At 42.4% G+C, this 15,498-nt stretch overlaps 2 protein-coding genes across 3 annotated transcripts in view; one reads left to right on the forward strand and one right to left on the reverse strand.

Annotated features, from left to right (window-relative positions):
* The window catches only part of LOC309698503 (dolichyl-diphosphooligosaccharide--protein glycosyltransferase subunit STT3B), a 102,578-nt gene extending 99,053 nt beyond the window's left edge, over positions 1-3,525 (forward strand). Inside the window, exons 15-16 of the mRNA XM_082520994.1 lie at positions 602-808; positions 959-3,525. Of these exons, the coding sequence (XP_082377120.1) occupies positions 602-808; positions 959-1,033 (282 nt within the window). The 3' untranslated portion in view covers positions 1,034-3,525. The remainder of the gene's footprint in view (positions 1-601; positions 809-958) is intronic.
* Positions 3,526-6,515: 2,990 nt separating this feature from the next.
* Positions 6,516-15,498, reverse strand: part of osbpl10a (oxysterol binding protein-like 10a) — a 98,185-nt gene continuing 89,202 nt past the window's right edge. For both annotated transcript variants that reach the window (XM_082520996.1, XM_082520995.1), the window contains exons 10-13: positions 13,171-13,357; positions 11,448-11,630; positions 11,204-11,357; positions 6,516-7,790 (exon numbers count right to left, since the gene is read on the reverse strand). In XM_082520996.1, the coding sequence (XP_082377122.1) occupies positions 7,746-7,790; positions 11,204-11,357; positions 11,448-11,630; positions 13,171-13,357 (569 nt within the window). In that variant the 3' untranslated portion in view covers positions 6,516-7,745. The remainder of the gene's footprint in view (positions 7,791-11,203; positions 11,358-11,447; positions 11,631-13,170; positions 13,358-15,498) is intronic.

Consider the following 15,498-nt stretch of genomic DNA (forward strand, 5'->3'; position numbering starts at 1 on the left):
CATGTGCGTGCTTCTGACTGACCGGCACCATGCAGCTCAGTTGGCACTTGCCATTGTTGCCTGCAACAATTATCTGCGGAGAGACTAGGTCATCAGTGCCTGCCAGTTGTGGTATTCTCTGAATGCCAGTTGAGCTGCACTGTCTGTGATTACAGGACCCACTAAGGGACATCAGGCCCTTATGCCACCGTAGTACATGTATATCACAGCTTCATCAGAAATATGCACTTCAGTGGCCCACTAGAGGTCGATTTGTAGGGTTCTGGCAGTGCTTCTGTTCCTCCGCACATGAAGGAGCAGATACATGTTCTGCTTCCTTGGTCGATGCCCTTTTATGGGCAGCTCTCATGTGTTGGCCTGCCTCCTGGTATCTCCTCCACACTTGGCGAATCTTCTGTGGTCTAATTGTGTAACTAGTAGAGTGACAAGAACGACAGAAAAATCAGTCGAGAAGGAATTTGGGGTTGTTTTGTTGCCTCTCCAGTGTACCTCTTCCCACCTTCCTCTATAAGAAGACAAACAATTGCACTGCACAGTTTCATACGTTCCTGTCACTGATAGCTGCCAGAAAATCAGATAAATAAACCTGCTCGTCTCTCAGCTGGATTTTAGGACGCCGCCTGGCTTTGACCGGACACGTAACGTCGAGATCGGCAACAAGGACATTAAGTTCAAGTACCTGGAGGAGGCGTTCACTTCAGAGCACTGGCTGGTCAGGATCTACAAGGTGAAGGACCTGGAAAACAGAGAGCCGCTCGACCACAAGCTCCGTAGTGTCGTGCCCAAGCAGAAGTACACCTCCAAAAAGGTAACAACATAGAGCATGTGTTCATTCAGTCTTTTTATTTATTAATTCTTTAAATGTACAAAAAGTTGCTTAAAAAAATTAATTTAAATCCTACCAATTCTAATATTTACAGATGTTTTCTTTTTATTTCGACCTCATTTCTCTAACCAGACCGCCAAGAGGAAGCGAGGGCACATCAAGAACAAACTTGCCATGAAGAAGGGCAAGAAACTCCAAAAAAAATAACGGCGACGAATCGTGAACTGTAGGAGAACAAACGTGAAGAAACCTCTAAACACCAATGATGAAGAACACAGGTGCTGTTTTATCTGGCAGTTGGTCTCGGGCGCTTGTCTCTAGAGCGCCCTCATGTGTCGAGGATGTGTCATATCTGGTTAGCTCCAGAATTGTCGTCCGTTTTTTTTGGTGTTTGGTTTTTTTATCCTGAGGATGTTTGTCTTGCTTTTTCTTCTGTTTTTTTTTTCTTTTCAATTCTTTTTTTTTTATTACTTTGTACTTGAATGTGTGGTGAGGCATAGGGCTGCTTTACTGGGTCCAGCGTTGATTTAATTTTTGTGATGTTAATTAAGTGCTTATCAGTACAGGGATCGGGTGAAGGCGAAACAAGAGAAGACTAGGAACATTTGCACCAAAGACCCATCGACCTTGCTCCGTGGCACATGTGAACTCATTACTGGGAGCGAGGAGGCGAAGCAGTGAAAGCCGAGGACTTTGTTCCTGACTCGTGTACAGTAGGACAGTATGCGGTATGGAGGAACGTCACCATCCACGCACAGCCCTTCTGTAATATTAACCTTTTTGTCATCATCTCTTTTCTGTCTTCTGCCTGGCTTCCTGACCCCTGTTTTCCCCACAGATTCTCTGGGGAGAGAAATTGGCCTAATATGTAAATATGCGATATAAAGAGAAACTGTCTAAAAGGATGATAATATATTGGATTGTTGTGGTGACTTTTTAAATATGCAGTTTCTGGGTTTTTTTGTTTAGTTTTTTTTTCTTCCCAGTTTTTGTGCGATTGTTTGATTTTTGTTTGACAGCATTTAGAACAGTGAATGCAATAATTCTTGTACAGAGGGGCTTGAGATTTTTGCTGACAGAATGAATTTGAATGTGAATTTTTACACACCCCCTGTTTTTCCCCCCCTCTAAATGCATAGATTGTACATTTCTGCTGCTAGGGTTTAAAGACGGAAACAAGCAACTGTGTGTACAAAGTAGTGATTAATAAATTAGGCCTCCCTTCCTGCAGGGGGAGCTCTCTAGTTCAAGTGAGCAAAGCCTAGTGCCTCATCGCTGGTCGTCCATCGCCTGATTTTTATCTTTCCTTTTAATTTTTACGTTTGAGTTTGTGGCTGTCTACTTTTGTTTAAGCTCATCGTGTGTCAGAATGGCGGCTTCGCTGCTTCAACCAGACTGAGGCGTTGAAAACTGGAAATGTTCATAATATCTGGAAATGGACTGGTGAACTGTGAAGGGGGGGAGTGGGGGCTACATGGTATACAGGCACTGAATCTAGAAAAGATGAACTGAATGAGAAACTATAATGGACTTCCATCTCTGCCTGTAACATAAGATGGATCAGTGAGAATAAGACTAACAAATGTCTCTGTGGTACTCTGAAGCTGTGTCCCTGTCCTGTACTGTATACTACTGCTGCACTAATAGATGTTTGTACAGCAGGCGGTTGAAATAATCAATTTCCCAGTTAATGTTTTTTCCTGAAAACGGTCCTCAGAGCCAGTTGTGATGTCTTTAACTTTTTACTCATTGAAAGCATACTGAGAGTAACCCTTGAAGCTCTGAAGTGAAAGGTCAGGGCTGCTTATAAAACAAAATGATTGTGCATCAGAACTTGGTGAGGGTGGTCACTTGGAAAAACTACCCTTGGAAAAACCTGAAAACTAAGGTCTTTTAGGAGTTTTATTCTTCTCCTCTGCCAGAGTAGCTTTGCATGATTCAGTTCAAAATAATCCTTATTCTTTGAAATCTCTTCAGAGAGATTATCCTCTGTCTGAAACAAACTCTAGTGGCCTCTCTGATTTTAAGCCAACTTTATTCTGATTGGCTGAAGGTTGTTGGCTGAGATGACCACATTGGTGACATCTGCTCTGTGACATCATACAAAGCCAAGATGAGACAGAGTGCTTAATATGAGCATCCAGCATTGTATTTGTACATGAGGCTGAAAAGGAGGAAAACTTAATGGATTGAGAAGTCCACAAAATAATCACTTTTTTCTGTCTCTAAAGAGATTTGGAAGCTCCTTACGTTTTTAAAAGCTATAACAGTGACATTTTACTTTACTGCTTTAAAAATATCTCAGTAAAGTTTACAGCTGTTCATTGATCCATTCATTCTTTTGTTCAATGCAGTATTAAAAAGGGCTGCATGCTTTTGAATAGGTTAGCCTGTGGTTGCCTTTTAGTCTATCAGTTAAATTTTCTGTAAATTCTCCAGAAAAAGGTGTTTTAATTTTCCAGGTGCTGAGATTAGGTCTGTAATTGATAACAAAAAGAGTTTGGAATTACTTTGGAATAATCCACTTTAATACAGTTGGTTTTTTTTATTCTGCACCCCACATCATGTTTAGAACTGGTGAGTTGGTTCCTGATACTGATTATATTTCAGAAAACCCCCCTGATATTTATCTTTAAAAAAGACATAATATAAAATATTTCTATCCTAGTAGTGTTAGTTGGAGTATGCGGTATGCAGCTGGGACACAGCTCTGAGTGGTAGCCTATGTCTTATTCTATGGGCATTGCACTGTTCTCCGTGTGTTTGGGTTCTTAGACTCTGTCTAAAAACTAATGTGTGCACGCTTCTGTAACTTTTTTTTTCTTGATCAAAAAAGTGACACATCATGCAGTATACTTGTTTTGTCACATTTTACAAAAAATAACTTTTGTTCATATCGGGTGTTTTTTTTTGTTTTTGTATCTGAATGCTTTGATCTCTCAAACTGTCACCGTTTGAGGCTTCAGACCTTCGACATGCCACTTCATTGTTCTGTTACACAGAGGACAGAGTTCAGACTAAGCCTTAATGTGATGTACAGTGTGCTCCTCTTTTGTGCTCATTTGTTTTGTTTGTTTAATTAGGAACAGCAGAATGGTTGCTCTGAATTTCCTCATGTCTTAGAATCTCGGTGGCATCTGTCCCCGACAACATCTTTCTTTTTTTGTTGTTGTTCTAATGCAGTCTCTTCCCACATGTGTCTGCTCATCTTCAGAGTTTACATTTTTACATTGTTGTTCTGTTCAGCCATCTTTGAATATACACTTTAAAGAAAACACTGGTGTGTGTGTGTGTGTGTGTGTTGTTGCTGGTCTTCTCACTTTGAAAGCGTTGCATGGACCATCTGTAAATGTGACTTTAAACATAGTTGAATGCAAAATGAACCACTTGATGGCAGCATTACACTTTGGGTGAAGACTTTTGCTTCTGAGTGTGCAGCAGTACGCATAAAGAACACTGATTGTGGAGGGGGTGAGATCTCTTTATTTGGTGGCGGATGAGTAGCTGTTCTTCAGCCACTTATTATTTAATGCGATCTCAACTCGTGATTTCTCCAGTGAAGATACTTCACTCTATATATTTACTTTTGTGCTGAAAATAATCTCACTCTGGGCCTTAGTGCAGCTTTTGAGTTCACCCTGTCTGAGATGACCCTAGCTCACCATTTATTTGAAGTCTTCCGATTGGTTTCCCCTTGCAAACAAAAGGTTTGAACCTCAGGTGGGTGGAGCTTCTGTGCCTGAGATCACCATATTGGGGATATCGGTTCCCTCTGACATCATTAAGAGCCAAGAGTATAAAAAAAAAAAGACTTAAACTGAGCCTTTAGAGCAGTCTGAAGTCTGAGCTTTTGGGCTTACAGGGTTTGCTTGCACATGTTGCTGAAACCATTATTTGCAAGAGTATGCATGTGACAGAAAATAAGGAAATGCTTGGTGAGTCCCCTTTGAGCAACGGTGCCTGGCAACAAAGCCTAAGAATGATGTATTAAAGCAGGTGACAGTAATGAGAAGCGTTGCAGCAGTGCTTAGATGTAAAGTCTGCAGCCACACTAGCACTGCGAATCTTGGCATCGCTACAGCGATATGAGTCGGGCGGTGAATTGGCCTCATGGTGGTGCCAGAAGAAAGGACATCTCCATATAAATCAAAAGGTTTCTCTTCTACAGCTGGCACTACTTCACCAAAAGCTCAGCTTTAAATTTCAAATTATTTTAGTTTTCACCAGCTGAAGCGTAAGACTTGTAGGTGAAATTACTGTTGAAGATGATGCCAATATGCCACAGGCCTTTTCACTGCATGTTACAGCAGGAAAAACACAGGTGTGAAAATAAAAATTGTTTTGGGAACACATGGGGTTTTTTCCTCTCCCCTTCTGTTCTTTGCATTGGAAGAGTTTACAAATGCCATTTGCTAAGCTTGCTAGCATTAGCCGAGATTTTGGCATTCTTTCATGTCAACAAAAGAAACGATGTAACATGAAACATGTTGTGGATGCTGATGCGGGTGATATGGTGACTGTGTCCATCTTTTATATACAGCCTATGCATGCACAGTGTGCTGTGCAAAATCAAGATGTGCTGGACGAGCAGCCGAAAAAGCCGCAGCAACTGTGATGCTATCATGTAAATATGTATCCACCACCTTCACCTCCAGCTCTGAAGGGGGAAAAAAAAAAAAGAGGGGTCCAAACCTGGTGCTGGCACGGTGTACCTAATGAAATGTCTGATTAGTGTTAACATACTAATTGTGTAATCAGCTGATGGGGATCTAGTCAGTGGTACATATGTGGATGCTTGCTCATAGGGGCTCGTATGATTGGAGTTTTCTCTGTATTACAGGGCAGTGATGTCAAACTCATTTTACCACGAGGGACACACTTTGATCTTAAGTTAGCCGGATAAGTGAGACTCCACTTTGTGTCAGTGTACAGACGTTTAACTACACGTTTAATCCCTGGGACATCTTAGTACAAGATAATGAAGTGCCATTTCAACAGCACAAAACAATTTTTCTACATGATAAATTTAGAAAAATCAAAAAGTCAACAATGAAAAATTAACTTCTGTCCTTTTATTCTTTACTAAGTAGTTAAGTAATAAATATAGTATGACTGGCTGTGAGAGATGTTAATCAGGAAAAACTATCAAATTAATTAAAAAAAAAAAATACTGTTAAAAGTCTAAAAATGTATGCCCTCATTCATATTTTGGCCAGATTGTAATCTTTGTCAGGGCAATACTGAACCCCGGGCCTAATGTTTGACACCCCTGCTGCATTGCTTTTACCTTGCAGTATAAAGCCCTGTGATGCAGCTGTGACTGCTATATAAATAAAATTGAACTGAAGTTGTATTAGCATGGCTAGGGGGAAAAAAAAGAGGTTGGCCACCTGTGACAGCTAACATGCTGTATGCACGAGTTTTGCCCGAGCCCAGATGTTCCCAGGTTTCATTAAAGAAAACATGTTTAATAATTGCTTGTTGGATTCATGTAAGGCCAAAGTCAGTGTTTGTGTAAAACAAGCTCCAACATTGGTCTAAATGTCTGACAGGTTTGTTTTTTACACATATATAATGCAGAGCATCATCATGGAGTGGGTGAGCTCATCTGCATACAAATACTGTCATACGTTAAAAACCTAAGGCGGGGTTGTGCGGTTTTCTTTCTTTTATGACAAAAAATAAACAGTTTTCATTTAAAACCTTTTTACTTTATTGTAGAAAAGCCGATCAGTCTGAATAATCGTCACATATCTCGTCAAATGTAGACATAAAAACGCGAGTACACAGTGGTATGAACCTCTTCCTGCAGTGTCCCAGTGATTGTTATTCTGGCAGACCTTCATCTTCACAGAGGCAGCCTCTTTCCCCCACCACCACCACCCCCAAAATGTGATAACATGGCTGTATGTTCCTGCAAGCTGCCTCATCCATAATCATCACCACAGCTGAAACAAAGAAGTATTAACTTCAGGAGGCACAGACGGGGTGTACAGGGGCTCCCTAATTATGGACGTGTCGTCTGAGGGGCGCAGATACAACACCGATTAGAGGAGCTCTTGGCTACAATACAAACAAACCGGTGTTTTCTTCTGGAAGAAAAAGCGTGTGATGGTGAAACGAGAGGTAGTAATGGAGCTCATCTGGTAGGCAGAGGTGATAGAGCAACATACTGTCGTAAGCATGTGTAGTAGCCATCAGTACAAGATGGGAAAGCATACTGTACAATTAAAATGTGCCAAGATACATTCATAGTGCAGACACAAACAATCAGGACCTTCACTTTCTAGTAACCTGCTGTAATATATTCTATTTTAATATATACTAAATCATCTAATATAGTACATTTGATTTTAAATAGTTTTAAATCTGCTTAGGTTTCCTTAATTCTTCTAAAGCTCTGAGAGACCCAACCTGATTGGTAAAAGCCATCGATACAAAATAGTAGATTTACTTCTATGTTAAAAGTGCTCTATAAACAAACTAATCTGGGAACTACAGTGTTATGTGTTACGGGAGATGTGATCCACTCTAACAAGGCATGAAACCTGGAACAAACACTGATTTCTGAGAAAAATGCGCTGATCATTAAAAAGAAAAATACAAAGTGGGAGACTAGTGGCAGGCGTCATAAACTATGTGTGTGTGCAAAAAAAGGCCTTGACAGGTGAAAAATAGAAATATTCTACTTTGAATACTACCAACTGTATATAAAATGTACTGCTCTCCCCAGGAGTCCCAAACTGTGGAGATCCATTTGGCACCTTGTTTGTTTCCTGTTTGTGTCGCCGTAGTGTCACTCGGTGGGGTCTGAAGGTCCATGGGGGACGCCGCTCCCCTTGTTTGACCCCCTCCCCCATCCTCCTCAGCACGGGGAACTGGAGTTGTTATAGTCCATTAGAAAGGAGCGTTTTTGATGTCAGGTTGACTTCCACAGCGGGTTATTATAGCTCCAACCATCCCCCTGCACAGGTGAGGGAGAAAAAGCCTTTTAAGAAAATAAAGCTCAAATTTGGATCAAATTACCAAAATTTACAAAGTAAGGCCCATTTAAATCCCACCCAGTGCATCTTTAAAAACGTGCAATATTGTATAAAAGCTCTTTATGCTTGATAGCATATGAAAATCAGAAATTTAGATTATAACATTATTTCCTAAAATCAATCAAAATAGGATTCAGAAAGCAGTAAAGTCCAACTTTTGAAAAGTATGCTAATTTATACACCATTACTTGGCTCATGGGCTCTTTTACCGCAAATTACTGCATCAGTGTGAGTCGAAGAGATCAGTAACACCAACGCAGTGCGCAAAGCTGAAGTCCACGTTGCTCTGTTAGCATCTGTAGTCTTCTTGATAAAGCTAGTCAGCTGATGATTGAAGCACAAAGTGCTCTAAAATCTGTGTTGATTCTGGACTTGGTAAAAACAGAGCGAACCAACCACCACCAACACCAGCAGATCACATGACAACTGCAGAAACTTCACTCTGGAGCTTGGATTCGGTGACTTCCTCTCTTCCTCCAGACTCCATGACTTTGATTTCCAATTAAAAGCAAAATTGACTTTCATCTGAAAACTTGGATCCTCATCTCTGAGAGACGCACAGTATTTGTACAGTTTGAACTGCAATGTATTCAAACTAGAAAATTCTCATAATCTGAGATAATGATTCAGTTTTTCATGTGCTGTAAGAAATAATCAGTCAATTATATATAAAAGGATGTTTCACTTCATATGGAACAAAATGTATCGTTTGGAAGTAAAAAGCAAAAAGAAAAGATGATTTTTTTTTTTTTTTTTTTGCACATACACTTGTACTAGTTTTCTCTACAGGTGGTTGTGGCTCAGGAGGTAGAGCAGGTCATCTCTTCCAGTATGAATGCTAAAGTATTCTTGTGCAAGATACTGAACCCAGAGTTGCTTCTGATGTGTTTATATGTAATTGTGCATGAATGTTAGATAGAAAACACTTAGATGTAGAAAAAAAACTGCTTGTGTGCCTGAGTCATAGTGTATAACGTGCTTTACATAAGAACCAGTCCATTTCTGTAAGGTAGACAGCTCTTCCCGCTCCACCACAACCACCCACACATGCAGGGCCTTGGAGTAGGGGTATGTCACCAGGGTGCAGAGGAGGCTACCCCCCCCCTCTGTCCCCTTCTGGCTGCCTCTGCCTCAATTTTATCCCACAACTTAGACATTCACATTACTCACACTCTCATTACACATACATATAGGATCTTGGGGGTGGGCACGATACACGGAGTCCAAAGTACCATCAGGGTGTACACCCCACCCCTGGCATCGTTGCCCACCTCTCAATTTTAAATACACATAGACATTGAGGGCTAGCAGGAGGGACCATGCGCTTGCCTGCTGCTCTCTGGCAGGTAGCTCCATGCCCTCCTGGGTTTTAAATGCACCTTAGAACACACATGCATCAACATTACAATGAGCGGGTGGAGGGAGGTTTGGAGTCTTCTCTCACCCCCGTTCTCTGCGACCTGCTGGAGCGGGGGGGCTAGGAGGAGGAGTTGGCCGTCCGACTGCGGTCTGGAGTGTGGGGCCTCCCTGCTGCTGCAGAGTCGGGGCGGTCTGCCTCCCCCCACCGCAGGGAAAAGGGTAACACCACCTGGGTCTGGGTGCAGTTCCCCCCTCCAGGGGCAAGGGTACCTAGACCCGGTTTGTAGAGTACGCTTGGGGAGTGTGATTGTGTGTACAGCGTCTCTTTATGTCTGTCTCCACGTTGGTTGAGTGTGGAGTAAGTGCATATGAGAGCATGAGGGTGGGAATGGATGTTTGTATCTGTGTGTGCCTGTATGTCTGTGTCTATATGTCAGGTTGGGTGTCAGGCGCCACCTCTCTGGGGACATCTCAGGCCCTCCAAGGTTTGGAGGCCTATCTCCCCCTACCACCACTTCCCCTGCCAGTGGCGGACCCCCTCAGATATCGGTGCGTTGGTGGTTCTTTGTGTCTGGGGATGGGCGTCCAGGTACACACCGGCTCACTCCTTGGCGGCCGCTTATCGGGGCCTGGAGCCTGGGGCTCGCTCGGGCCACTTCGGAGGTGGGGTGCCCTCGGCCTGGGGCTCGGTCACTCAGGCGCGGCTGGCTGCCGGCGGAGCTCACGGGCACGTCACTGCAACTCCCCCTGGCTTCTGCTCCGCGGCTGCTGAGTGAGCCCTCATCTGGGACTCTCCTCAGCTCTTTCTGGGACAGTGGCGTGGCTGCCCCTCTGTTGGTCTTCCTTGGTCTCTTGTGTTCTGGGGGCCTCTGGATGTCTGGAGTTTTGATCTCCTCCATACCTGCTTCACGCCCTGGAGGACGGGGCTGTGGCCCCCCCACACCCTCTAGCAGATTATTACATGAAGGAACCTTTTAAAAAACAAAAAACAAGCGCGTCCATGCTCACAGGTGTACACACGGGTGATCACACCCACAAACTACACCCTTTTTGGCTCCTACCTCAAAGCACACTGTGTTCTGTTGATCTTATGTGCTGCACAATAATGTTTAACATTTAGTATTTACTGTCATATTCCCATATATCATTGTGATGTTGTTTATTCTATTACTCTTGTTCTCTTCTGCTTGCTTTCTTTTTTCTTTCTCAGCAGGTGATCCAGGTGATTGATATATGCATTTTTTTTTCTCTGCCCGTTCTGTTGGTTTTTGTCTTTTGCCCTTCTCCCCCGTCCCTCTTCTCAGCTGTTTCTCTTTCCCTCTTTCTTTCTCCCCTTCTTTCCCCCAGTCAAGTCTGTCCCGTATTCAGTAAGTGAAAATAAAAGAAACAATAAAAGGTGAATCAAATGGACCATTACGGCAAGGCTGGGATGGTCAGTTTGGTAAAGTAAATCCGTTGGGCATCTTTCTTTGCCTTTAGACAACAATTCTGATGGCAAAAGAGCCAAACGGGACAGGCAAAAAAAAAAAAAGGTAGACAGCAATATAGTGGAAGCAAAGGTGATTAAAGCAGAACGACTTTGCGTGTTCTTCACGAGTTCTCTTTTAGTCAGTTGCCACTGCAGAAGCAAGAACTAAACCTAACATTTAGTTTGTGACCCAAAAATGTATCACCACAAAAACAGCACACAGTATAATCACACAGTTACAAGCGCTGTGTGTGCTACTAATGAGGAAAAGGGGAGAGGCGTTACCTCGAGTTAAAAATAAAGCTTACTTCTGAAACAATCAGCAAGGCTCAAAATTCTTTTGCTTGTCAGGGCGACTAAATAATGCAAAGATTTTCACTCAGATTTCACAGTAAATGAAGCGCACTATTTATTAAATATAGTATTATGCCGTTCAGTGGGATATACTTTGAAATAGGAATGTTTACAAACTAGAGCTCAGACTGAATCTTATTGCTCTTGCAGTACCTCTTTAGTGAAGTATTTGGGCATCCAGGGTTTGTTATCAGCTGCTCTCTGCCTCTCCTCCCCTCTCTGACACTCCTCCAGTCTGTGTTTGTGCTCCGTGGCCTCGTCGATGTTCCCTTCCTTCAGCGACTTGGTGACGTTTTGCCACAACCGCCTATAAGCCAAAACACATTTAAAACCGTGTCGGAGGGCAAATGAGTGTGAAACGCTCCCAAAATGCTCACTGAACTCTGCTGCCTTTCACCTGGATTCTGTCCTCGCCTGTTTCTCCACCGGCCGCAGCTTCTTCTTGGTGACGGGAAGTTTGGTCGTGTCGATCACTTTGGTTTCCCCGCTGCTGTACGTGAACTCCAGCGTGCCGTTCCACTCTCCCTGTGCTTTGCACACGATGGTGTTGGTCGGGTTGTGCTTGACCTCTGCTGTCACCCTATGGCAGCAAGACAGAGACCGTTGTTGTTGTTGTTAAGTTAAAAGCAGCCTTTAGCAAGCAGATAGTTAAGATATATACATGCACTTAAAATCAATTAATGGGTGTTTGGGCTGTTTGTCTTCTCTGGGCTGTCAAAGCCACATCTGCCATCATTACTCTGCTCCCTGTGCTTTGAATCCCAGTGCTGCTCTTCTAGTTTGACTTTCAGACTCCCAATCTCCACCTCATTTGTTTGCTCAAAGCCTTATCCAATTCTCCACCTGCTTCATCTCCAACACTGCCAACATCTAGATTGCATGGATCGTCACCTACTACTTACTCTGCTCTGCCATTATTCAGTTTCATCAGAGTTTAATCGCCAAATAGTTCCTTTATTGAAGCAGTTTTACTAAAACTACCTTCCATACTGTGCTTACACTGTGACATCCATCTGTTGACTAAATTTAAGGAAACACGGTGAGCTTGAGCTCAAGGTGGCTCGGAATGAAACGTCTCTCAGTCCATCCACAGGAGCCTAAGGGGTCACTGAGTTGTTTGATTATGAAAACGATGTAAGTAACACGCTACGGCATTTACCATTACTGGATCTGAAGTCTACTAAATGCCTGTGGAAGATTTTGGACCAGTGTTGGGTCGCACTCTCCACCACCACTGTCAGAAAATGGTCACAAAATTTAAATGGTCGCCTGTCTTTACTTAGTCGCTAAATCACATTACTCCAATCATTTTTCAGGAAGTTGTGACTTATTTGTTTGGCTTAATCAGGAAGACAAAAAGAGCAAAGCTCTCCATATTATTTGGTTCAAGTAATAAATGATTTTCTTGAAAAAGTTATGCAACAAGCAATGCTTGGATCCGTAGGCTCTTCCTCAAGCAATCCCTATCATCTGTTGACCAACAGGGTGAACTGAAGTGCCATCCAGACCCTGTTAAGAGAACAATGCAGGAGGAAGACATAGAGGGTCCTCTCACCATAGACATCCCAGCCACAGACTCTTAACTCTCTTGGTACTGAGCAGAAGCATTCAAACTGCATACAACAGGTTCAGGGAGAGCATCCACCTGCCACACCTGGATTGTTCTTATGAAACTTCCTGGTTCACACTGATGATGCCACATTGACAGCATAAGTGTGCTCAATACATCAACTTTATGCAAGCATCTACTCAGTGTGTGGGAAACATTGTTTTCTCTTAACGGTGAAGAAGAGTTCTGGTGCGACAGATAGTTAATGTTCTTTATGACCAAATTATTGGCAAACATTTCCTGTATTTTCTTTGCTTAAATCAGCTAAAATGTTTCATTTTATAAAATAACTCACAAATACTGAAACGTTAAGACAGAAGCATAAGCTGTGAAATCCACTGCATGCATGAACTACTACTGTTGGTGACATAATCTGTCATATGTAAGAGTCTGATAACCTCACAGATGAATTATTTCGCTTCCTCTGCCTTCCCTGAAGTGAACAAGAACCAGCCGTCCTTAAACTGAATCACATGTATGAAGAAGCTATCGCAGAGGGGGGAATACTCACCGATGTACCTTCCCTCCGTAGAAAGGCTTTGTGTGGAAGGTCACTGTGGCCGAGTAGCCACTCTTGACACAGTTGATGGAGACTTTGCCCCCCAGCTCCACCCAGGGCACAGTGAGGATGGAGCGGGCGTAGGCACAGGGCAATGTGAAGACGTACTCCTCGTCGTGCTCGAGGAGATAAAGGACTCCTACGGGGAGAAAGAGACGGAGCTCTTAAAGTCAGTCCGACAGGATATGATGAGAGCAGCTACAAGAATTTTTTTTTTTTTTTTTTTTGAAGCTCATTGTGAGAATGAATTGTTTGAGTAATCCAAGAGTGTGAACACCATTTTCCAAGAAGTTTAAATCAGGTGAGGAATGCCAGCACAGTTGATTTGCCTGCACACCATCCGTCTTTGTCTGAAAACACAATCAGCTGTCAAAGTAATTAAATGCGTGGGCTTCGTATATGGATACTAAGCCAGCTATGTGCCCGTCACTGACTGAGCATTTTTCGCTTATGAAACACAGAAGGCAGCCTGGAGACTTAAACAGCAGATACAGACATTACACTGTTTAAAAACTTTACACTTACATCAAACGTGCACACATGTAGGGGTGCAACACTTTCTTTTTTTAACAAATATGGATTCAGATGTGTTTTCAGTTCAAGCTTTATCCGAAAGATCTTTAAAGCTGATATATTTATTGTTAAAGTTGTAGATGATTATATAGAACATAGCCAAAGGTTTCTAGCCATGAGGGCAGCTTATTGGCGAGTTACCCCTTTCAAGTGTCAGGCAGTCCTAAACTTTTTCTACGACAGCTATGAGATAATATGTCCCTAATACAGTCTCAGGTGGGTGGGCGCCGCCTTCTGATAAAACCTGTTTGAGGGACAGCCAATCACAGGAAGGTTGGCTTACGGGGAGGGCTGCCTTAAAGACAGCTTGGTTCAGACGGGTCACATAAATAAGATATTAACGGCATAATAGGACATTTAGATGGGAATTATTTTTTGAATTGTGAATCATGCAAAGCCATTCTAATATAGTCTAAGACAATAAAAAGGAGCTGAACCAAAACCACTCAAGATGATGTCTGATTCCAACAGATGTGTCACAGTGCATTTCAGAACAGATCCATGAGCAGCTTCCAGCTCTGGATTGCACAGGAACAACAAAAATCATCAAATTTACCAAATAAAAGATAAAAAGCAGACTGCATGATCTGCTTTTGAGATGCTCAAGATAGAAGTTTACATACAGTCATCCTAGGCATGGTAGTCATTGTGATTTTGGGCTTGCAATGATTTGTTTGACAGCACTCCTTGGACTGACCAATACTAAGGACAATGGTAAAGTCCAAGGAACTCAGTGAAGATCTGAGAACTGTAGATTTTAACAGGTTGGAGCTATTAGACCCATTTCTAAACTGCAGATTCAAAGGTGATCAGTTTAAACACACAAGTCGGCCATAAAGTGGAAACTGCTGAAACACTAGCATCACTGTGACAGTGAAGCAGGTTTTACATCGCCTCCGTACTAAGAGGATGTAGACCAAGAAAGAAGCCTCTGCTACAAAATCAACACCTTGAAGCTTGACTGAAATTTCCAGCTGCGCACTTGGACAAGCCAAATGCTTTCTGGAGAAAAGTTTTATGGTCAGATGACACAAAGATTCAGTAATTTGGCCACAGTAACGAGGTCTGTTTGGAGAAGTAAAGGCGAGGCTTTCAAACCTAAGAACGCTGTACCAGCTGTCAAGCATGGAGGTGGTAGCATCATGCTCTGGGGGCTGTTTTGCTGCTAGTGGTGCTGGTACAGTCAACAAAGTGGATGGAATAATAAAGAACAACCCAAATGAACAGTTGAAACTTAGACACAGTTATAACAGGAAAATGATCCTAAATATACATCAAACTGGTTTTGAAACTGATAAAAAAAAAAACGTTAACAGTTGCTGGTTTGGCTTTCTTAAAGCTCTGACCTCAACCCAATTGAACATTTGGACTAGACTTAAAAGCTGCGTCTGTGCCAGGAATTAATCAATTGAATTGAATTTTAAATTTTGCCAAACAGAGTGATCAAACACCGGAATTATGGGATATATATAGTTTGAACCTGTATTAATTTGCAATTATAAAAGCTATTAGCTACACTGGAGAATGTTTAGCAAAATAGAAACCAGTTTATCTCTTTGGGCTCCTTGTTTGTGTTTCAGTCTCTCAGGAATCCCCATAAAGAAAAGCTATTGTGCTTCTAATAATCCACTCACCAACATCATGTGTGTCATCAGTGTACAAGGAGATTTAGTTAGATCAAGTTTTCCCATGCCCCTCTCATGACCA

This window comes from Aulonocara stuartgranti (assembly GCF_965226115.1).
Source record: "Aulonocara stuartgranti genome assembly, chromosome: 22".
NCBI classification, from domain to species: Eukaryota; Metazoa; Chordata; class Actinopteri; order Cichliformes; family Cichlidae; genus Aulonocara; species Aulonocara stuartgranti.